This window comes from Hyla sarda, chromosome 8 (genome assembly GCF_029499605.1).
Source record: "Hyla sarda isolate aHylSar1 chromosome 8, aHylSar1.hap1, whole genome shotgun sequence".
Taxonomy (NCBI): domain Eukaryota; kingdom Metazoa; phylum Chordata; class Amphibia; order Anura; family Hylidae; genus Hyla; species Hyla sarda.
In genome coordinates, this window is record NC_079196.1 from 181976636 (window position 1) to 182000332 (window position 23697).

Consider the following 23697-nt stretch of genomic DNA (forward strand, 5'->3'; position numbering starts at 1 on the left):
TATTTCCACCAGGGGGAGCAAGAACCCCTGGCAATAGAGTTTACATTTTTAAATTTTTTTTACTGAAGAGTGAGAGAGACTGTAGGCGTCTCACAGACACTCCATCATGTGGCCGCCCCTGGAGCAGCGACGGCGGAGCAGTGCGCTTGAAACGCCTGCTAAACCGCTCACTGCTCAGGGGTTAAGTAGGGAAACATACTCACCTCAGGCGTCTTCAACCAGCTTATGGCCAGCTGCGTCATACAAGGCTACAGATAGCGGTGTGAGCAGGGGCAGTGGGGGATCCGGACCCAGGGTACAACCTCCAGGCGCTGGCCGTTGGCGGGAAGGGGTTGACTGTGCATCCATCAATGTCCCGTGCCCCTTAGCCGCATATGGGGAAACAGGCAGCACCATGCTCCTGTCGCCCCACCTGAAAAAGGAAATAAAAAGGAGTAAAGAAATCTAACTAAACAGCCATAACTAGAAAATAATAAAAAGACCAGGTCTGGAGAGCTCCAGATCTGTGTGTCTAAATCCTAAGTGACACTAGAAAAAACTGGTTACCTCACTGCAGGAGGGCGGGTATATCCTGCCAGGGAGGAGCCGACTTTTCTTTTTCCTAGTGTCAGCGCCTCCTAGTGGCAAGAGCATATACCCATCAGTTCGGTGTCCCCCAATGAAGAGCGACCGAGAAAATTTAATTTTCATTTTCACAGCCCACTGTTACAAAGATCTGTCAAACGCCAGTGGGGTGTAAATGCTCACTGCACCCCTTATTAACTTCTGTGAGGTATGTAGTTTCCAAAATGGGGTCACATGTGGGGGGGGGGGGGGATATTTATGGGGTATTTCTAATGAGAAAGACCTTCAAATCCACGTCAAAACTGAACTGGTCCCTGAAAAATTTCGAATTTGAAAATTTTGTGAAAAATTGGAAAATTGCTGCTATACTTTGAAGCCCTCTGATGTCTTCCAAAAGTAAAAACATGTCAACTTTATGTTGCCAACATAAAGTAGACATATTGTACATGTGAATCAATATATCATTTATTTGGAATATCCATTTTCCTTATAAGCAGAGCGCTTCAAAGTAAAAAAAAAAAAAGCTAAAATTTTATCAAATTTTTGAATTTTTCACCCAAAAATTATGCAAGTATAGACAAAATTGTACCACTAACAAAGTAGAATATGTCACGAAAAAAAACAATCTCTGAATCAGAATGAAAAGTAAAAGCATCCCAGAGTTATAAATGCTTAAAGTGACAGTGGTTAGATGTGCAAAAAATGTTGGGTCCTACAGTGAAAAGTGGCTGAGTCCTTAAGGGGTTAAGTACCTAAATCCATTTGGCTGCTTATTTCTTGAAGCAAGCCTGCCAGTTTTGTTGCTTCTAAATTGTTGAATGCAGCTTGGTATTGTGTTATCCACTGCTCAAATTCATTCAGCTTCACTTGGATAGATTCCTGGACCGCTCTCTGCTGTGTCTGTAGTTGGGTATGTTCAGTATACCTAAAGAGGACATTCAGAGACAAAAACATCACAAGAGCACAGGGGGAGATGCATCCTGTACAACTACACAACATAATTGCATAGGAAGCAGGTAAACCTGTCTGTATGTGGTATCTTTTTAAAATAATAAAAAAAAATGGATCATGGTTATGTTTAACCAATACAAAAAAGAAGGTTGCAGCAGCACTCTTGGTCAAAAGTTGGAGACTCTCTGCACACTTTTTGATCAAAACATGTCCCCCCATACACCACGTGGAGGTGGCCTCTCTTTGGATGGGACCCTAACTCTTATTCCACTCACCTCTGCTGGGCATATGGCCTCTAACTGGGTGATATGCTGGATCCTTTTTTGTATACTTTGTATTTGCCACAGCAGCGTGCACCCATGTATTAGGTAGTTGTGCTGGCTATTTTTGTTTTTGCTGTGCAATTTAGGGGGAGTGGAACCTCTGTAGCTGGGCATCCCTCCCTGTTTCACAGGAGGTTTTTTAAATTGATAGTGGATCCAGCATGTCACCCAGACAGAGGCCATATGCCCAGCAGAGGTGAGTGAAATGAGTGTTAGGGTCCTAAGTGAGGCCACCTCCGCATGGTGGATGGGGGACATGTTTTGATCAAAAAGTGCACTAGGGTGCTGCTGCAACCTTCTTTTTTGTATACTTTGTATTTGCCAAAGCAGCGTGTTTAACCAAAAGATTGAGGTCCAAATCATGGTACGACTTCAGTCAACTAAACATATGCTAGATTTCACATCTTTTACAAACAGTAAGCTAGCCATAAACAAAGATAGTGGCCAGTTGAAAGCTTATTTGACAACTCTCTCTCTACCAATACCCCCACATATGCATGTGTTCTCAATTGAGGGTGGGAGGGAGGTTATAAAGGCCACTGCCACACACTTTTGGTGGCTGCTTCTCTCCCTTAGAACAAAAGGACCGGGTCATTAAAATGCAACATGCACAAATACAAGTTACAGTGGTCAGCTTTCTGATGAAATCCAAGTACATCGGAAACTGAATGGGAAATACAGTAATGTAAATATCACACTAGACATTGTCACATTATGAATTTTTATTATTTAAATACACGGAAATGAAAAAAATAAAAATAAAAAACAACCAACCTATGCTGCAGAGTATGAGCAGGGTGATCTGGTGCTTCAGCTCCTTCTAAGAATGTCATCTCTTCCACAAGTCTAGTCTGCAACTTCTCCGTTTCTGATAATTCTTCATGCAAGTTTAGATATTCATCCAAACTGTTGTCTAGTTTAGGAAGGACGCTCAACATCTCATCTTTGTTTTTAAACCAGTTAACCTGTCAAAAAAAGTTTCCTATTATATTATGCAAGCCTACCAGAGAGTCCCTGCACCTGAAACTAGTCACATAGCTCACAGTAAATTTATTCACAGAGCAATACCTTAATTTCTGCTACTCTGGAAGAAAATAGGCTCTGTGTAATCTCTCGCTCCATCTCTCGCTTGCTTTGTTTATTTTCTGCCTGTTGACCTCCTCCTCCATAGACTGCACCAGCAAATCCAGCTTCTCCACCAGCCGTCCAGTCCACAAGAGGGTCATAAACAAAAGCCTCAAGCAAGGTCAGCAAAGTCTCTCTGCCTCTTCTCATTATGTGAAGGACCTAGATTAAAGCACAGAAAGTTAGAAAGGACACATTCAAAAGAAAGCAGAACATTTTAGGATTGCTATATGCATGCATGCATGCTCAGGTGACAGCTCAGATTTAGAAAAAAGTAGATTTTTTATGCTTACAGTAAAATCTTTCTAAGGATCCATGGGGGACACAGACACCCTGGGTATATCTTGCTGATACTAGGCATACAAAAGAAAGTTGGCCCCTCCTGGCAGGATATACCCCGCCTACAGACCCTGAGCTAATCAGTTTAGTCCCAAAGCAGGAGGAGGGAACTGACAGAGAAAAACCAGCAGGTGTCCGAATGCACCAGACAAAAAAGGAACCGAAAAAAAACACCACTCTGACAAAAACAACCGAACTTTAGCAACAAACAATGGGTGGGTGCTGTGTCCCCCAATCGATCCTCCAAGAAAGATTTTACGGTAAGCATAAAAAAAAATAAAAAATAAATAAATATTCTACTTTTCTCGGTTGGTTCCATTGGGGGACAGAGACCGTGGGACATACCAATGCAGTCCCAGGGGTGGGGGGGAAAAAAAAAAAAAAGAAAAAAAAAAAACACAGAATCAGACAGAAGACTGAGCCACTGCATGCCTGCAACACCTTGCTACCAAGACTGGCGTCAGCTGATGCGAATGTGTGCACTTGGTCAAGTTTAGTGAAAGTGTGCAAAGACGACCAGGTGGCCATCTTACAAACTTGCAGGGCAGAAGCCCTATTGCGGAGCACCCAAGAAGCCCCAAAGGAACGCATGGAATGCTCAGTCACCCAAAAAGGTGGGACCCTCCCTTTGCAACAGTACGATTCCGATATGGCAGAACGGATCCACCACAAAATGGCCACCTTGGAAGCCGTAAGACACCTTGCGACTACCCTCTGGAATCACAAAGAAGGAGTCACCCTGACGAAAAGAGGAGGTGATGAAAGATATATCCGGACAGCCCGAACAACATCCAGACTATGTAGGGAATGCTCCTTAGTATTGGAAGGAGCAGGACAAAAAGAAGGAAGAACAATCTCTTCGTTCACGTGAAAGAGGGAAACCACCTTGGGCAAGAAGAAGGGAGGTGGCCGAAAAACCACCCAGTCCTGATGAAGGACAAAAAGGGGGGAGCGACAAAAGAGCCGCTAGCTCAGAGAAAGGCAACCTTCCACGAAAGGATGCAAAGAGAGGCGTCCCGAAGAGGTGTCACCAGTTGAGGTCCCAAGTAAGAGTGGGAGATCTGAAAGGCCACGCCCTGCAGAAAGGTTCGGACATGGGAATTGGAAGCTAACTGCTGCTGAAACAGAATAGAAAGAGCCGGCACTTGACCTTTAAGAGAGCTGAGAGTCAAATGTTGATCCAAACCAGATTGTAGAAAAGCAAGAAGACGCGGAAACTGACTGAGCCTTGCACCATCGGAAATAAGCCTTCCAAGTGCAGTGGTAAATCCTAGAGAAGGAAGGCTTCCGTGCCCGATGCATGGTGCAAATCAACCCCTAGACGAAAACCCCTGAGCTCTCAAAACCGCGGTTTCAACCGCCATGCTGTCAAATGCAGAGACCATATACTGGTGTGGCAGAGAGGACCCTAGGAGATCAGATCGAGGTGAAGTGGAAGGCGCAGCAGTATGTCGGCGACCAGCCGAATTACATCAGCGTACCATGCACGCATGGAACAGTCTGAAGCCACCAGAATGGCAGAAACGCTCTCTGCCTTGAGTTTCTGGGCAGGAGAGGCGGAAAGAGGTAAGGGAGACTGAAGGACGACGATGGAATGACCAGTGCATCCGCCTCCAGAGCCAGAGGGTCTCGTGACTTTGCGACAAAGTGGGGAACCCGTCTGTTGTGTGGAGACGCGAAGAGATCCACGTCCTTGGTCCCCCGGTGATCGCAGATCTGTGCAAACACCTTCGGATGGAGAAACAACTCCCCCGAATCTGCCGAAGAGCAGCTGAGGAAGTCCACTCCCCAAATCTCCACACCTGGAATGTGGATCGCGAAGAGAGCGGGAAGTCGAGCCTCGGCCCAGATCAGAATCTTGGAGACCTCTTCCATCGCCGAGCGACTGCGCGTGCCGACCTGGCGATTGCTATATGCCACAGGCGTGGCATTGTCCGAATGAACACTGATGGACCGACCCTGTAGGAGGATCTTCCAGGGGAGGAGGCAAAGATAGATGGCCTGGAGCTCTAGAAGATTGATGGGAAGACCAGTGACCTGGACAGTCAGGTCCCAACCCCCCCCCCCCCCCCCCCCCCGCCCAGCCCTAGAGACTTGCATCGGTTGTGACAAACTGCCAGTGGAGGGGGAAGGAAGGAAAGGAAGGACCACCCCTGGAGAAGGAGGAGAGAATGGAGGAACCACCACCGAACAGAGGGGAGCAGAAGAATCTGCCGATCCAGAGATGATGGGGATTTGTCCCACCTGGCCAATCTGGCCAGCTGGAGGGGGCGATAACAAAAGTGGGCGAAGGGGGCCACCTCTATGGCCGCCACCATCCAGCCCAGTACCTCCATGCAGAAACTAATTGGAATCAGAAAGAGGCGCCGTAGGCAACGGACACCCTGTTGCAGGGAGCGCCTCTAGCCCAACAGGAAACGAAAACGGGCGGCTGTCGTGTCGAAAGAGAGACCCATAAACACCAAAGACTGAGAGGGAGACAGGTGGGACTTTTACCGGTTTATCACCCAACGTCAGGCTGAGACAGCGGGACGAGCAGGAAGGATAGGGGGACCTGGACACAAGGTGCAATCCCAGGCGCTGGCTGTTGGTGAGAAAGATTTAACGGTGCATACTTTATGCCCCGTGCCCCTTAGCCGCATATGGGGGAATAGGTATGGCCATGCTCCTGAAACCCCACCTGAAAATAAGAAAATAAAAAGACGATCAGCTCTGGAGAACTCCAGACCTGTGTCTGCCTCCTACTGACACTAAGCTAAAACTGATTAGCTCAGGGTCAGTAGGCGGGGTATATCCTGCAAGGAGGGGCCGACGTTCTTTTGTATGCCTAGTGTCAGCAAGATATACCCACGGTCTCTGTGTCCCCCAAAGGAACCAACAGAGAAAAGATAGATATGTGGTCCGACTGACCATGTTTCACAGTAGGTCTATGGTCAAAAGAAAATTTTAAATTGGATTTGTTACCTGTTCACATGACAGTCTGAATACTCCTTCTACTCCAGTTACTCCCAAAGCACTCTGAATGTTCTGGGTCATCCGGAAAGGGACTTTTTCAGGAACACGGAGGCTTTTGCCTGCAGAACAGAATGTTGCAAATATTGTAAACTGTGCTTGTCTGTTAGATTACGTCTATAGCTATACAGACAAAAGCAAGCAACTCACCTTTCTCAAAACAAACATTGTAATCAATGTGCACCACCTCTCCGCTGGTCATATCAATCAGTACATTATCCAAGTGTCTGTCACCAAGACCTATTATGTAGCCAACCATTGACATGACAGCAGTTGATCTGGCATAGGACTTTAAAAAACAAAAAAAAACAAAAATGGAAATTAGAGAATACAAGTTAGGATTTTTAACAAAAAAAATAAAAAAAGGTCCTCTCCCAATAGGAGTGACACCAGCGAATCCTGGGGAATCTTATTTTTCTAAACTTATTTTTAAACAAAAAAGGCTAAATCAAGGGATTCCTATAAAATTGTAAGCACAACAAATGGATGTTTCTCAAAAGAGGATGATTAGTTTTAGGCTGCTTTCACACATGAGAGCTTGAGTCCGTATTACAGACACAATATATGTGGCCTGACTGCAGGTCTGGCCTCAAGGTGATCTAGGATGCCGTCAGATCTCTAGCCACTTAGGCTGGGACTTTTGTCTGTAAAAGTGTTACAACTATATCATCCATATTGCTAGCCTGAAAAAACGCTTAAGGTCAAAACACTAATGTGACTCATTGGCTCAGATTTATCTATACATCTGAGATATATAAAAAAAAAAAAAAAAAAAAGCTCTGATTTTTGTCTCAAAAAGATAGCATCCAAACATGGCTCAACTTTCATTTTACCAAAGTAATTTAAGAAATTTAAATAAATCTGTGATTCGAGGCTGTATAAGACAAAAAAAAAAAAAAAAAACATTTACATGGGCCAATCTGGGCCAATGTTTCCAAATCTAAGTGATCAAGTCAGGTGAGCCCAAGATATTGAATTTATGATCATTAGTCTAGCAGAAAACTTGAACAAAATGTGTCAGTATTTATCTACCCACTTCCATAAGACTTACAGTAAGGTTTGACATCTATTTGTTTTGCTTTTCAGACTCAGAGACCAAACAGATTTTGTAGTCATTTACAAGATCTTTACCTACCTGTGTAACTTTCCACCACTCATCAGGAGTAGCACATGAGCACCACAGCTCTTTTGCTAGTAGGTTTGGAGGGGTGGATTCCATTAACTCTTCTAGTACAGATTTCATTACACTTATTGGCCAGTCTCGACGGGATACATCTAGACTCAGCCCGACTGCTTTTAGAGCTGGACCGATTTTACTGTAATACAGCTCACTGGGACGGGGAACCATAGCTGCGTTCTGAGGAGTCTGGTAGGAATCTTGGGCCTAGAATAGGTGATATGCTTTTAAAACCTGGATTATCTCTTTAAAAATGAAATATAACTATGAACTGTAGTTAAGGTGATACCTTTTGTGCCTGTAATGCAGCCTCCCTCTGCTGCCATCTTTTATAAAGACCGAACAATGGAGTGGCTCCATCTACCCACTGAATGAGACCAGACCGAGTGCCAAGGGGTGTGACAGAGTAGTGACGGGCACGGAAGTGGAGTGACTCTTGGCCATTGATGGTGGCAAACATGGTGTTCACAATAGAGAGAAACTGCATAATCCTTTCATCGAGATGCAAATCTTCCAAACCTAAAAACAAGAAAGGATCAAATCTGTACACCCAGTAATACTGTGCAACATACAGGATATAATAAAAACTAGATGATTACCTTTAAAGAGATACGGGTAATTTTTCCCATCAGAGCCGAGGAATATAAATTTCTTTGGCTTTGTTTTAGTAGGTAGGATGGTGATCGTGCTGCCCACACTATGAATGGTGATAGTGTCCCTATCCGACACTTCTCCAGGGAGGGCTATTTCTGTGTTAGCCATGGAGGCTAAACAGGGGCTGATTTCTTCGAGACGTAACAAGTAGCTTGCCCGTTTCTGTGCTCTTTGCTGTAAGCTCAGCATTATCTAGAAAGGTAGTATTTTATATTTTCAAACAGTTCACCATGCAGGGTTGTAAAAATAGCACAGACTGAACAAGTCCCCTCCAATATTCACATATCTGCCATAGTCACATAACACCCCCAACTATTAAACAACCCAGTATGTCTCAAGAAAATACTCTACAGTATAAAGATTACAACAATTCCGAGAGTAGAATTCCGCGCAGTGAACAGTACCATTAGTGTGAATGGGTCTTCCGTGAGCATAGTTCACACTGCGGAATTTCAGCATCTGACAATTCTGCCGCTGAAATCGTTCTGCGCAAAGAAACAACATGTTCATTCTGTGCACGGAATTCCGTGAGTACTGCAAAGCCGTCAATGGTGACAGCACAGTGCCCCGCGGTCCTATCGCCGAAGTATTTTCGGCAGGGGGCCCCTGACGGAGTCTTCACTCGCGGAGATTCCACAGTGAGAACATACCCTTATAGGAAAAGAACTCAAATCAGTCCAAGCTTTCATTGGCTCTAATAGCAAAAGTGGTACAGTCAAAAGGAGTATACTTAAAAAAAAGAACAGTGCACAAGACTATTACAAATATTACAAACCTCTTAGGTCAAAGAATGTATTTCTCAGGCATCTTTTTTCAGGGCACATATTCTATGGGTAAAGGCTGCTGCCACCACTTGGAAGTTGACACTAAGTATAAAGAAGTATGCCCCTCCCAGCAGGATATACCCACCCACTGACCCCTAGCAAATCAGTTTTTGCAGTGTCAAGTAGAATCTCCCTTGATCCTGCTCTCCTGAAAAGGTGGCCCTCCTGGTCGCTGTCACATTCAGACTGGTTGCAGCTCTCTCCTCTAATTTTGAACCTCAAGGGGACCAGAAGGTTCACCAAAGGGTGAAATACCCCCTGCCCAACAAACATTCCTCTATGAATACAGGGCTATGCTTAATGGTTTTTAAAATTTCTTCACTGGTGGCTACATGGCTTCCCCCCCCCCCCCCCCCAGCTCTGTCCAATGTGGATAGAGTGATGACTGCTCGGTAGGTACAGTGGCAGAGACCTCAAGGTTGACTGAATACCAGCCTTGCTTCTCTAATCCCTTTACCATATTTTAAAACCAAAGGCCTAACCAGCAGTCAATGCATGGGGAACCCATTTCTTTGACAGCAAAGACATAATAAAGGAACTAAATAAAAAGATGTTACATATGAACTATGGCAAATAAAGGGTGTTGCCTATGAAGGGTGCAGCCTCAGATTTAGTATGCAAGCTCACATTTATTTAACTTCGAAATCTAGGAGCACATAACTCTGGTCACTAACCTGAAAGCATCAGAAAGGTCTTCGCTAAAGCATCTCATTGTACTTTACATTGTATTGTACTATGCATTCATTAAGGCATTTTGAATTATGAGATAAGCACTGCACATATAACCCCCCCCAAAAAAAAAAAAAAAAAAAAAAAAAAAAAAAGCAACGCTCTACCTGTTTGAATGGAATCCAACTATTTCCAGGATTAGCAGGATTGGATGGATTTCTAAGTTTTTCTAAAGCATTTTCAATGGCTTCTCCATAGTTGTCCTGGAACCACTTCTCATGGGGTGTTTCAGCAGGTGCTGATGTGATACTACAGACATGCTCTAGGGCAAAAACTATGGGCTTCATCAGAGCTGTGTGCTTTTCACGCATAATAGCAATCTTTTCTTCTCTAGAGAGTAAAATATAATAAAGAATATTTAAAGGAAAAGCATGTTGAAAAAAGGCCCATTAACCCCTTAACGACCACGGACCTAAATGTACGTCCTGGTTTGGTGGTATTTCGCGCACCAGGACGTACATTTACGTCACTCGGGCGAAACGCGTCGGAGGTGTGGTGGGTGACTGGGGAATTTATAGGGGGGCTCTTACCTATTACTTTATTCATCAGCAGGTCCATTTCATGGCCTCTAATGGCCGGTTCTGACCTTTACAGTCTTAAACTTACCTTTTACCTTATCAGCAGTTTAGCATTTTACATTGCTAACATTCTTACTATATCACTGTGTTTTGCACACTTGTGCTGCCATACCTTTCCTCCTCGGAGGTTGCTGCTAGACATACTTGCACCTTATACGAATATACACGTATGCGTTTATTTACCTACCTACTTTTGTTAGATGAATTTTCTACATATATATTTTTTTCCTCTGTGTTAGCACTTTACTGCTGAATTTGCACTGAACCTATGCTGTCTTTTTCTCCCCCCTCTCCCCAGTCCCCCACCTATTTATCTGTGTCCATGCCATTTGTGTGTTTTAAAAATGTCTTCCATTTTTTGTATTTAGTCTCAAATTTGATATGATAATAAAATACATTGATTTTACATTTTGGTCCCCTTGTGTAGTGGTTCCTTTTCTGGATAGGTTATGTGTTTATGGTATAGAACCACAGTACCTTATTACCAGGTCTATAAATTTATATACCCCCACACTATCTTGGTGCTATCAAAATATAATTTTAAATGATCCCATACGGTGAATGGCGTAAACTTAAAAAATAAAAAAATAAAGGTCCAAAAATGCTGTTGTCACATTTTATTCCCAAAAAATTAAATAAAGATATAAAAAGTTTTATATATGAAAATGTGGAATCGATAAAAAGTACAGATGACGGCACAAAAAATTAGCCCTCATACCGCCCTATATACGGAAAAATGAAAAAAAGTTATAGGTGGTCAAAATAGAGCAATTTTAGATTACAGTTTTTTTTTTTAGATTTTTTTTTTTTTTTTTTTTTTTAAGCGGTACAAAAATATAAAAGTATCTAGCCATGGGTAGCATTTTAATCGTATTGACCCACAGAATAAAGAACACATTTTTACCGTAAATTGTACAGTGTGAAACGAAACCCTCCAAAATGTGCAAAATTTCGGTTTTCATTTAAATTTCCTCCCTAAAAAAATTATTATTTTTTGGGTTCGCCGTACATTTTATGAAATGCCTGAATGTACTGCAATATACAGTATCATAAGATTTACTGGATTCCTTAGAGAACTTTGATAGTGTACATAGCATTTTATATGCAGCAAAGATTCTATATAATGCAAATCCGGCCCAAGTGATCATGCAATACACCATGCATGAAACCATGTGCTGTCTTCATCATCATACACACTGCACTAAAACCCTATGTTGCCAAGATGTGTCTCTTCATAGTTCATTAGTATACATACTTGCGAAGAGTGTTGTTGTTTTGGACTCTCTTCACCTCATCCTCCAACTGCTGAATGCGTCGCAGCACATACATGTGTTGTTGAATCAAAACCCCAAGCCAGAGCTCATCCCAAAGCACTGTGACTCTCCGCAGTTCTGCTACCAACATCTGAACCTGTGTAAAACAGTCATAATTGAAAACTGGAAAATCCGACCATCTTATTAGGACAAACAAAGTACATTAAGTATCTGAAAGAAATAGGAATACACAAACCTGCAAGACCATGGTGGGGCTGGCTGAAGACAATTTTTCCACTATTTTACTGTAGCAATCCTGCATCATGGTTTGATCCTCATTTAGCCCATTCTTAATTTCGTCTCTGTTACTTTCTTGAGAAGCCGGAAGACTTCCATCATCGCATTCAACACCCATTAGCTCTTCATCCTGCATATTACCCAGTAAGGTGGGAATGGCTGATGACAGCTTGGTTCCTATGTGCGGAAACAGCTCAGCATTAACCAGTGCTCTCTCAAACTTATACTTAAGTGCACTACATTTAGCAGCCACAATTCCAATCAAATGACTATGTGATAGGAGTATTACATTACCCTGTAAATGTCTAAAATTGTCTAAAATTTTCATTGTACGTAAATAAAAAAAGAAAATGACCAACACAATAGTCCAATCGGGTGCAACTGAAGGCACACCCAATTTCCCTAACATTTCCCAGTAGACATTATGTGGGTGATTTATCAAAACCTGTGCAAAGAAATAGTTGCCCAGTTGCCCATAGCAACCAGATTGCTTGTTTCATTTTGCAGAGGCCTTGTTAAAAAATAAAGGAAGCGAGCTGATTGGTTGCTATGGGCAACTTTTTCTCTGGACAGGTTTTGATAAATCTTCCCCCTATGAATGTCAGGCCATGCTAGATAATGTTTCACAAGCCCCGCGTGGGGGGTATGTTTCTTTAGTAAAAGGAATTGTTCTACTGATAGCTCCCCCTTTTATGGCACAGTTTATTACAAGTACTCACCAGAAGACTGAGCTTCATTGCTCAGTGAGATGCTTCCCACTATTGCTGGGTAGAGAATCAGGTGAGGGGAGTCATGTGCTACTCTGCAGAGTAAGTTACAGATGCTTTGTCGAACATATACTTCAGGGTGATTCAGCCTTGAAAATAGTTGAGGGATTATACCTACAAAAAGAAAATATCACTATTAAAAAGGGTTATATCAATCTGGGATAGCCACAGGATACTGTAAATGTCCCTTTCAGGACTCCTCTCAGAGACTGAGGGCTCTCCAGCCCTGTTCAACCAGTCTGCAGCTGCCAGAGGTGAATGGGAAGCCGAAAACAGAACCAGTCCTGTTTATCCCCTTAACGACCACAGACGTAAATGTATGTCCTGGTGCGGAGGTACTCTGCGCACCAGGATGTACAGAGTGGGCCATTTATATGGATACACCTTAATAAAATGGCAATGGTTGGTGATATTAACTTCCTGTTTGTGGCACATTAGAATATGTGAGGGGGGAAACTTTTCAAGATGGGTGGTGACCATGGTGGCCATTTTGAAGTCGGCCATTTTGAATCCAACTTTAGTTTTTCAATAGGAAGAGGGTCATGTGACACATCAAACTTATTGGGAATTTCACAAGAAAAACAATGATGTGCTTGGTTTTAACGTAACTTTATTCTTTCATGAGTTATTTACAAGTTTCTGACCACTTATAAAATGTGTTCAATGTTCTGCCCATTGTGTTGGATTGTCAATGCAACCCTCTTCTCCCACTCTTCACACACTGATAGCAACACCGCAGGAGAAATGCTAGCACAGGCTTCCAGTATCCGTAGTTTCAGGTGCTTCACATCTTGTGGTATATGGGGTACAAAGATAGTGGGGCCATTCTTAATCAATGGAAACCTCAAGGCCACTGGATATGTGAAATTGCTACATGATGATGTGTTTCCCTCTTTATGCACTGAAGCTGGCACGTTTCCTGAGTTTTTCCAGCAAGATAGTGCACCACCACATTATGGGTGTCAGGTCCGAGAATTCCTAAATGAACAGTTTCCTGGAAAGTGGATTGGTCGTCGTGGGCCAGTTGAATGGCTCCCAAGGTTTCCCGATCTGACCCCCTTAGATCTTTATCTTTGGGGTCATCTGAAGGCAATTGTCTATGCTGTGAAGATACGAAATGTGCAGCACCTGAAACTACGGATATTGGAAGCCTGTGCTAGCATTTCTCCTGCGGTGTTGCTATCAGTATGTGAAGAATGGGAGAAGAGGGTTGCATTGACAATTCAACACAATGGGCAGCACATTGAACACATTTTATAAGTGGTCAGAAACTTCTAAATAACTCATGAAAGAAGTTACGTTAAAACCAAGCACATCATTGTTTTTCTTGTGAAATTCCCAATAAGTTTGATGTGTCACATCACCCTTTTCCTATTGAAAAAACAAAAGTTGGATTCAAAATGGCCGCCATGGTCACCACCGATCTTGAAAAGTTTCCCCCCTCACATATACTAATGTGCCACAAATAGGAAGTTAATATCCCATTTTATTAAGGTGTATCCATATAAATGGACCGCCCTGTACATGACCGCAGGCAACAGAGCAGTGCTCACGTCATGCACTCCAAGTCCCAGCTGCTGTCAGCAGCCAAGGACCCACCGGTAATGGAGGACATCAGCGATCCCGCTGAAGTCCGCCATTAAACCCACAGATGCCAAGATCAATACAGATCACTGCATCCTCGGCAATGCGCACGTTTAAATAGATTATTGCATCGCCCGCGGCGCTGCAATCATCTATAAAGATGGCCGGAGGTCCCCTCACCTGCCTCTGGCCATCTCCTGGGGTCTTCTGCTCTGGTCTGAGATCAAGCAGACCAGAGAAGATGATGGACCCTATGCATAGCACCGAAGAGTATTATCTATCAAGTGATTGCTATAGATAGTCCCCTATGGTGACATTAAACAGGGACCCCTTGCAGCAGCAGCAACAGGGGCCCCTTGCAGCAGCAGCAACAGGGGACCCTTGCAGCAGCAACAACAGGGCACCCTTGCAGCAGCAACAACAGGGGACCCTTGCAGCAGCAACAACAGGGGACCCCTTGCAGCAGCAACAGCAACAGGGGCCCCTTGCAGCAGCAACAGCAACAGGGGCCCCTTGCAGCAGCAACAGCAACAGGGGCCCCTTGCAGCAGCTCTCCAAAGCGCCGTGCTACGACACCCTCCGCCATGAAAGATAAAGGGAGGTCAGGGACGGAGAGAAGGAGAGGGGACAGTATACTTACCAAAAAGATGTCCCATATACTCAACCCAGAAGTCTTCGACCAGCAAGAGGGGACCCGGACTCAAGTTACATCCCTTAGTGCTGGTCCATGGTGAGAAAGGGTTAACAGTTCATACCCTATGAACTGTGCCCTTTGTTCGCAAGAGGGGTGGGGGAGACCAATGGAGCCGAACGAGAAATAATGTTAATGATTCCGTACGGTGAACGGCGTAAATGTAAAAAAAAATAAAAAAAGTGATTTAAAAGTTTCATATACACAAATATGGTATAAATAAAAAGTACAGATTATGGCTCAAAACATTAGCCTTCATACTGCCGCATATACGGAAAAAAAAAAAATTTTAGGTGGTCAAAATAGGGAGATTTAAAACATACTGATTTTGTACAGTCCCAGTGGTCAGACCCCCCCCCCCCCCCACGATCTAAAACGTATTCCCTATCGTTTGGATAGGGGGAATATGTTTTCTTGCATGATAATTCTCCTTTAAGAAAACACAAGTTGTGTGTTTATCTGTATATGGGACGCATTTCTCAACTGAATAATTTGATGTGTTTTTATGATGGCTTGTTTCTTTAAGTTGGTTTACACAGTTTCAAGTCTCAAATTACAGATTTTGTACATCAAATAATGCCAATGCAGCATTTATATCATTTTATAAACTATTTTATTAGTTGGGCATCAACAACTAAGCAAATATTTGTGAAGGCTGGACCTTCGGTTTACTTATAACAAGTCATGAATATAAATGTCACCTCTCCAGGGAGCTGTGGGTGTTGTCTCCAGGCCTTGCTCCAAATACTGTCTTAGTTCTCCAGCATGTTTTACCAACAGTCTGAGCAATCGCAGTGTTGCCATAACAATGACGTCATCTGTGCTCTGCTTAGATGAGCTGGTTAAATGCAGCCGTGGGTCGTCTTCATCAAGTGAAACCTATACAGCAGTTTAAAAAGAACCAAAAATGTTATTACATTTTACCATTAATAAAAATGCAAAAATAAATAAATAATAGTCAAAAAGGGGTATATCCTATTTACAGATTTCTTTTAGTGAGAGTAGGCCACATTAGCTACATTTTGACGCATGTGGAGATAAAAGTGGGTTCAGATGCAGATTACTCAATTTAATGTGTGCAATCCACAAAAAGTGGAAATTGATTTTCACATTTTTACTATCCAAAGCGTGTAAACATTCTTATCCCTTTTGTAAAAAGAAATTTGTCACTCAGTACTCTTGGTAGTCGGATTTCAGAAGTAAAAACTACCTAGCAATCCTACAGATATTAAACTGACCTTTCGGTCCAATTACAGACCTTCCTCAGACATCTGTAACAAGTATCAATAATGTATCAGAAAAATAAGGAACAATATAATTTCAATCAATTCCATAAATCAGACAATTAATTGAAAAATACAAAAACAAAGTATACTAGTATCCATATCATATGCATCAGTAAATACTATTTGATCTCTGTATGTTTTCCTCTGTGCTTACTAGATTGGTGCTGGCTGGAACTCTGCTGATAGACTTGATACATACCCACATGCGTAACCTATGGAATGTATTCTTTGCGAATTATACGTTGATTTTGTATATTAGGCTATTTTGTGGACATTGAAGATATCTATAATCTACAGATAAATGTTGGCATACTCTGTCTAGGTACTTACCCTTGGAGCCAATATTATTATTATTTATTTCTCAGGATACACCAGAGATGCCTCTTATTGTTCTGATAGGACATATAATTTAATACTTACCACTGTAGTCCACATTATATAGACTACCGAGATACGGATACATTTCCTTGTGTATTTCACTGTATATAAATATAGTCACAATGGATAGGGTCCAGCTACTTATGGACTTATATGTTCTTTGCTTTTGTATAATTTTTCCATTAATTGTCTGCAATTGTTAATCCTTATTTTTCATTATTGATACTCATCACAGATGTCTGAGGAAGGTCCGTAATTGGACCAAAACGTCAGTTTAATATCTGTAGGATTGCGGAAATAAAACCAGCTAACTACCAAGTGAACTGAGTGCCAAGTTTCTTTTTACTGGCTTGACAAGAATTGGGATCCTACTTGGGCACCAGCTTTTAGAGTGTCAAATATTATTCCTATTTATCCCTTTTGTAGTAATACAACCCGCAGGCTACAGTATTTCAAATAATTTTTACTCACTCGTCCAGCATTTAGCTTTAAGAAGGTGAAGTAAGCGCTGCAGGACAATTTATATAAGCTAAATATTCGGTCCACAACTTTACGCCACAGCTTGATAAGCCCATCAGAAGCAGTCTCATCTAGGTCTGCTAGCCAAGGGCAACTGGCTAACAGCTGTCTCCAGATGACATCAACTGTATCATTTTCATCATTGCCCTCATTTTCTGTGATCTGAAGGGACATATCCTCATCCTAAAACATGAAAAAAATTTAAAATGTAAATGCACACAATTGTACCGGTGAAATGGTACTTCGAGAGGTCTCTCAAGTGGTAGGCATGTAATTATTATTTTTTTGAAATGGGCATTTAGTAATTCCAGTAGGTACACAATCACATGAAAACACCTCCATATGAGAGTTATCAAGGGATTTCCCCTTATAGCTACTGTTAATCCAGGACATGACTTTCAAGCAAGATCACGTAACTCAGCATAAACGTTTTACTTTACCTCAAAATCTATGTAGCATAGAGTTGTGTATAAAAAAAAAACTCAATAAAAAACACTGCAGTAGTATTAGGCTTAGGCTTTGTCTACAAAATGTAGTAAATGTTCCCTTTATTTTTGAACCGATTTAGTTTATGAATTTTCTTCCACATGGTTTCTGTGTACTTTGTAGTCTTGAAACCTTTTACACTTTATGCAGCTATTAAACCTTCTACACTTTATGCTGCTATGAAACCAGTGTTAGAAAAATGTCAAAAATGCCGATCTCCTTTTAATGTCAAAAGTACAGGCAAAACAAATCACTTTAGAGCAGAGTCAGATCACGTTGTGCTGTTTTTTGAAGTAGCAACTGTACGTACCTGGATCCCAGCAGGGCGGCACATAGCTTGTCCCAAAATACCGTAAATCTTTTCCTTATCTTCTTCAGATACATTATCTGGCAAAAGGCTCTGGACCTCTGACATCTCTAGCTGTAACAATTTTACACCTTCACCTTGACTACATACAAATGAGGAAAAAAAAACAAGTTAGTGTTCACAAAAATACATAACATGCAAGTTCAAGCAAATTTAAAAACTGAACATTATACGGTAAATTTTATAAGCTGGTGCACAGTCTGTACAGAAATAGTTTTTACAACCCCAAATCGTAAACCGTACAAATTAAAGGCTATGTACACTTGAAAAGATTTTTTTTATTACTGCTTTGTACTTAACATTTTCAAAAACTTTTTCTTCATAAATCTTTACTGATATTTTGATTATATTTGGGTTTACAGCCTTCTGTGTGAGCTCTATTTTTATCTTTACCCTTTTATACATACAGTCTATAGACTTAACTTTCTCTAAGTAGCAGCTAAACAGTAGAAAATTTCTATGGAAGACTATTAAGCTAGTTCCAGTATCTATAGATTTTCAAAATGTTGCATAGTTTTATTAAATTAACCGTTCAGAGTTGTGACAGGGTGATTTTAGTGCTCACTCCTCCATGGTGCACAACTATTTTTCACTCTTCATTTCAAGGGGTGGAACCAGAGCTAAGCCGTTTGCCAGTAGAACACACACAGGATTTCCTTTCCCTTACTTCTCAGACCAAAGTACATAGGCCCAGATTTATCAAACTGCGTAAAAATAAATAAATAAATAAAGGTGATTTTCCCACAACAACCAATCACAGCTCAGCTTTTACTTTACCTCAGCTTGTTAGCAGAGCTGTGATTGGTTGCTGTGGGAAAAAAGCTGATTTTTTTTATACTTACTGTATTTCTATTACTGTCTAAATCTATTTCTCCAAGCCTCATTGAGGGACACAGGAACCGTGGGTATATGCTGCTTGTCCACTAAGAGGGTGACACTAGGCAAAAAAGAAGTCGGCTCCTCCCAGCAGGATATACCCACCCACTTACTCTGAGCTAATCAATCAGTTTAGTCCCAAAGCAGTAGGAGAGAGCCAAAAGAGAAAAACAACGCTGTCCGAGGAACAACCCAGATAAAAAAAAAAAAAAATACAACCGAGCCCCTCACTGAGAAACAACCAACCAAAACTTGGAAACCAACAACATCTGATGGGTGGGTGCTCTGTCCCCCAATGAGGCTCCGAGAAATAGATTTTACACTGAGTATAAAAAAAAATAATAATTCTACTTTTCTTGCTCGACTACATTGGGGGACACAGGAACCGTGGGACATCCTAAAGCAGTCCCTGGGGTGGGAAAAACAAAATCCCAGCAAGAGGTAGTCAGGCAGAGGACTGAGCCACCGCCGCCTGCAGAACCTTGCGACCAAGGACCGCATCGGCAGATGCAAAAAAAAATAAAAAAGTGCGCACCAGATAGAATTTACCAAAAGTGTGCACGGATGACCAAGTGACCGCCTTGCACACCTAAATAGCAGGGACAAAAAGAGGGGAGAATGATGTCCTCATTCAGGAGGAAGGAGGAAACCACCTTCGGTAGAAAGGAGGGGACTGGATGGAGTACCACATTATCGTGGTGAAGGATCAGAAAGGGAGAATAGCAGGAAGGGGCCGCCAGCTACGAGACCCTCCGAATAGAGGAAGGCTATTACAAAAAAGGAAACGAATTAACACTTTGCGGAGAGGTTCAAACGGAGAGTCCTGCAAGGCGCACAGCACCAAATTCAGGTCCCAGGGAGGAGTGGGGGACCTGTAAGGAGGACCCTCGTGGACCACCCCTTGCAAAAAGGTGCGAATGTGGGAGTCGGACGCCAAAAGAATAGAGAGTGCGGACATCTGACTCTTCAAGGAACTGAGTGCCAGACGAGTTTCCAAACCGGAAACAGGAGGTTAGGGAGAGAATGAACTGTGGGAAACAAAAACCAGGCCTTGCACCAGCCAAAGTAAGACCGCCAGGTACGATGCTAAATCCTGGCCGAAGAGGTCTGGCAAAGGGGGCCCTGAGAGAGAAGATCAGGCCGATCGGAAAGACGCATGGGAGCATCTGCGCGGAGGACGACGAAGTCCGCGTACCACACGCGGTGCGGGCAATCCGGTGCTATGAGAATCGTGGCGACTCCTTCCGCCTTGAGCTTCCGGATCACCCTGGGAAGAAGAGGAATCTGAGGGAAGAGATACGGAAAGGAGAAGTAGTCGGTCCAAGGGATCACGAGCGCGTCCATAGCAAGTGCCAGAGGGTCCTGGGATCTGGCTACAAAGCAAGGAACCTGACAGTGTCGGCGGGACGCAAACAGGTCCACGTCTGGAGTCCCCCAGCGGGTGCATATAGCTGCACACACCTCCAGATGAAGAGACCACTCCCCAGAGTCGGCTGTGGTGCGAGTGAGAAAGTCTGCCCCCCAATTGTCCACTCCCGGAATGTGGACTGCTGAAATTGAGGGAACGTGATGTGACGCTGTGCCCAGGAAAGAATCCTGTTCGCTTCCGCCATCGCCAAGGCACTGGGGGTGCCCCCATGGTGGTTTACGTATGCCACAGCTGTGGCATTGTCTGTCGGCACTCGGACCGGAAACGACCGAAGGAGTGACTCCCAATGCCGAAGGCATAGGAAAATCGCCCTCAGTTCCACAATGTTGATCAGAAGACGGGACTCCGAGGAGGACCAACGGGCCCTGAACCATTCTGTCCTGGTACACTCCTCCCCAACCCAGGAGACAGAGTCGTCAAGACCCACCACTGGAGGGGGAGGAAGGAACGATCCTCCCGGGGAAGAGGGGACGGAAGCCACCAAAGCAGGGAGTGGCGAACTGGAAGGGACAGCCGGATGGGGCGATGAAGGGATAGGGGAGACTTGTCCCATTGGGACAGGATGGCCAGTTGCAGGGGACGATACCCGAACTGGGCAAAAGAAACTGCCTCCATGGATGCCACCATCCTGTAGGTTCTCATCGAGACTGGGAGTCGTGCGGCAGAGTAGACGAACTCCCGCACTCAACGCAAGTCTCTTGTCTGCCGGAAGCTGAATCTTGGCCACCACGGTGTCGAAGTGGTGTCCCAGGGGACTGAGAGGGAGAGAGATTAGATTTGGCTCAATTGACAAACCAGCCAAAACTTTCCAAGGTTTGGAGTGATGTGGAGGCTTCCAGGTTCTCCTACAAGGAACAAGGAGGGAGCCTTGACCATCTGGTCGTCCAGGTAAGGGAGCACAGAAACACCCGAGAGCGGAGGATGGCGATCACTGCTGCGAGGATCTTGGTGAATACCCGAACTGAAAATAACCAGCAGGAACCGCAAACCATAGGAAACACTGGTGAGACGGGCAGATGGGGACATGTAGGTAATTATCCTGAATGTCCACAAAGGACAGAAACTCACCCGGGGATCTATGGATGCAGTTACTGATGTCAGAGATCCCATGCGGAAATGTCGCAGACGCAGGTGGCGATTTTGCCGCCCGTGGCATCTGAAACTATTTCATCCAGCCCATTACCAAAGAGCTGCACTCCTGGGAAAGGGAGCTCCATAAGAGAGCGCTTGTAAGCGGCGTCCGCATTCCATGCCTTTAGCTACATGGTCCGATGCAGAGTCACCAGGTTGCCAAAAGCGAAGGCCGCATAGCGGGCTGATTCCAAGACTACCGAGCAAAGGTAGTCACTGACATTGGAGATTTGATGCGCCAGTAAGCTAGGTCATCAGGCGAGGACCCAGAAAGTATTCCGGTAAGCTGGGAAGCCCAAGTCGAGAGAGCCTTGGACACCCAGGTAGAGGCAAATGCCGGTAAAAGCGTAGAGCCAGCTGTTTCATAGGCACACTTGGTGTTCTCAGTGAGTATGTTGGAAGGATCCTTAAAGGGGGTACTCCCGGTGGATTTTTTTTTTTTTTTTTTTTTTTTATGAACTGGTGCCAGAAAGTTAAACAGATTTGTAAATTACTTCTATTAAAAAAATCTTAATCCTTATAGTACTTTTTAGCAGCTGTATGTACAGAGGAAATTCTTTACTTTTTGAATGTCTTTTATGTGTTGTCCACAGTGCTCTCTGCTGAAACCTCTGTCCATGTCAGGAACTGTCCAGAGTAGCAAAGGTTTGCTATGGGGATTTTCTCCTCCTCTGGACAGTTCATGATATGGGCATCAGGTGTCAGCAGAGAGCACTGTGGACAACACAAAAAATAAATAAAAAAAATAAAATTTCCTTTAAAATTTTCCTCTGTAGCTAACAGCTTCTAAAAAGTACTGAAAGGATTAAGATTTTTGAATAGACGTAATTCAAATCTGTTTAACTTTCTGGCACCAATTCATTAAAAAAAAATTCCACCGGAGTACCCCTTTAAATGAAGCCGCATCTGAGTGATGTATTTAGACAAATGGGACACCGGGGGATCCACTGTAGGTGGAGAGGTCCATTTAGAGACCAGGTCCTGAATGGAAAAAGGTCCCGAGCCTTCTTAGAGCCCTGGAACCGCTTCTCATGGTGCTTCCATACCCCGTCCAGGAGTTCTTCAAATTCAACTGAAGACCTGGGGAGGGAGTCTCGACCTGCGGAAGGAGACTTCGGTACTGCCTTGGAAGTTCCAGGGTCCTGTAAGTGAAAAGGTGACTGACAGCTGACCCTAGGCTATCCACCATGTCAGACATACGGGACATTTCCTCCGAGGGTGGGTCCGACTGTGTCATCAAGTTCTCCAGGAGACTTGGAACGGTCCGTATGATCCCTAGAGCTGGATGAGGTAGACCAGGAACCCTGTGGTGGAGACCTTGAGTGGCTTCTGCTGGAACGGCTACGGGAGAGAGGCCGGCTGCAGCCAGCAGGAGAGGTGGATGGAGTACTGCGCCTCTGTCTCGGGCACTTGTGTGGAGAGCACCTGGAGGAGCAGTGCTGGGAAGCCGCTGAAGTGTTCTGGACAGATGGCTGCAAGGAAGAATGCTCCAGGGTGGTAGCCACCACCTGCGACAAATCGGAGAGGGACTGGGAAAGGGAAGAGGCCCACCCTGGAGTGGGCTCAGGGGCCACATGCTCTGGCAGATTGTCCTGGGGGTCGGTCAGGGGAGGGCTGGGTCGCACAATAGGCAGAACAAGTAGGTTCAGGAGAACCGCCAGGAATCTTTGTTCTATATCCCGAAGAGAAGAAGTAGGTGACCAAGACAGGGGCCACCGGCCGGAGAGAGGGATCGGGTAGACAGAGCCAGGTAACAAGGAGCGAGCTCACTTAGGTCCCTGTGTCCAGAAGCTGTGGAGAACGGCAGCAGACCCAGCAGCAGGGGATAAGTGAGAGAACTCCAGAGAAGGACGCAGGAGCACAGGGAGGAGAAGTCAGCTGTGATCTCCAGAGGGCACTCTGGCAGGAGACAGGAACCGGAGGGGATCGTGTGACCTCAGTGACACGTGCTGCCACGGGATAGGAGGCTTCCCTGACCCCTAGAGCACGTGCTGCTGGTGATTGGATAGCACAGTGCAGGGGGGATGGAGGAGCCAGGAAGCTCGGATGCAACCTCCGGATCCTGTGGGAGCTGTATGGCGGGCCTGGAGTGGTGTCGGAGCCCAAGGCTGAAAGCGCCAGCCACGCTTTCACATGCCCCAGCACTAGTAATGGGGAAGTGCCGGGGTCGAAGCGGAGAACTATAGACAGCCAGCCAGCCCCGCTCTGAACCAGGTATGAGCAGCTGCGTCTCCGACCACGGCAGCAGAATGCGCACAGTGCGCAGCACTGAAGAGAAGCTGCATCTGCCCCATAGTGAAAGTAAAAGATGCGTTTGGGACCCCATGCCGGAACGCACCATAAGCATGACTGCTGCC

At 44.2% G+C, this 23697-nt stretch overlaps 1 protein-coding gene across 2 annotated transcripts in view; it reads right to left on the reverse strand.

The window, feature by feature from the left end:
* SMG1 (SMG1 nonsense mediated mRNA decay associated PI3K related kinase) overlaps window positions 1-23697 on the reverse strand; it is a 164657-nt gene that overhangs the window by 39641 nt on the left and 101319 nt on the right. For both annotated transcript variants that reach the window (XM_056537145.1, XM_056537144.1), the window contains exons 33-47: window positions 17848-17986; window positions 17004-17234; window positions 15570-15747; window positions 12546-12707; window positions 11786-12003; window positions 11532-11686; window positions 9806-10028; window positions 8091-8337; window positions 7781-8010; window positions 7450-7698; window positions 6465-6603; window positions 6267-6376; window positions 2907-3125; window positions 2613-2803; window positions 1317-1489 (exon numbers count right to left, since the gene is read on the reverse strand). In XM_056537145.1, the coding sequence (XP_056393120.1) occupies window positions 1317-1489; window positions 2613-2803; window positions 2907-3125; window positions 6267-6376; window positions 6465-6603; window positions 7450-7698; window positions 7781-8010; window positions 8091-8337; window positions 9806-10028; window positions 11532-11686; window positions 11786-12003; window positions 12546-12707; window positions 15570-15747; window positions 17004-17234; window positions 17848-17986 (2864 nt within the window). The remainder of the gene's footprint in view (window positions 1-1316; window positions 1490-2612; window positions 2804-2906; window positions 3126-6266; window positions 6377-6464; window positions 6604-7449; window positions 7699-7780; window positions 8011-8090; window positions 8338-9805; window positions 10029-11531; window positions 11687-11785; window positions 12004-12545; window positions 12708-15569; window positions 15748-17003; window positions 17235-17847; window positions 17987-23697) is intronic.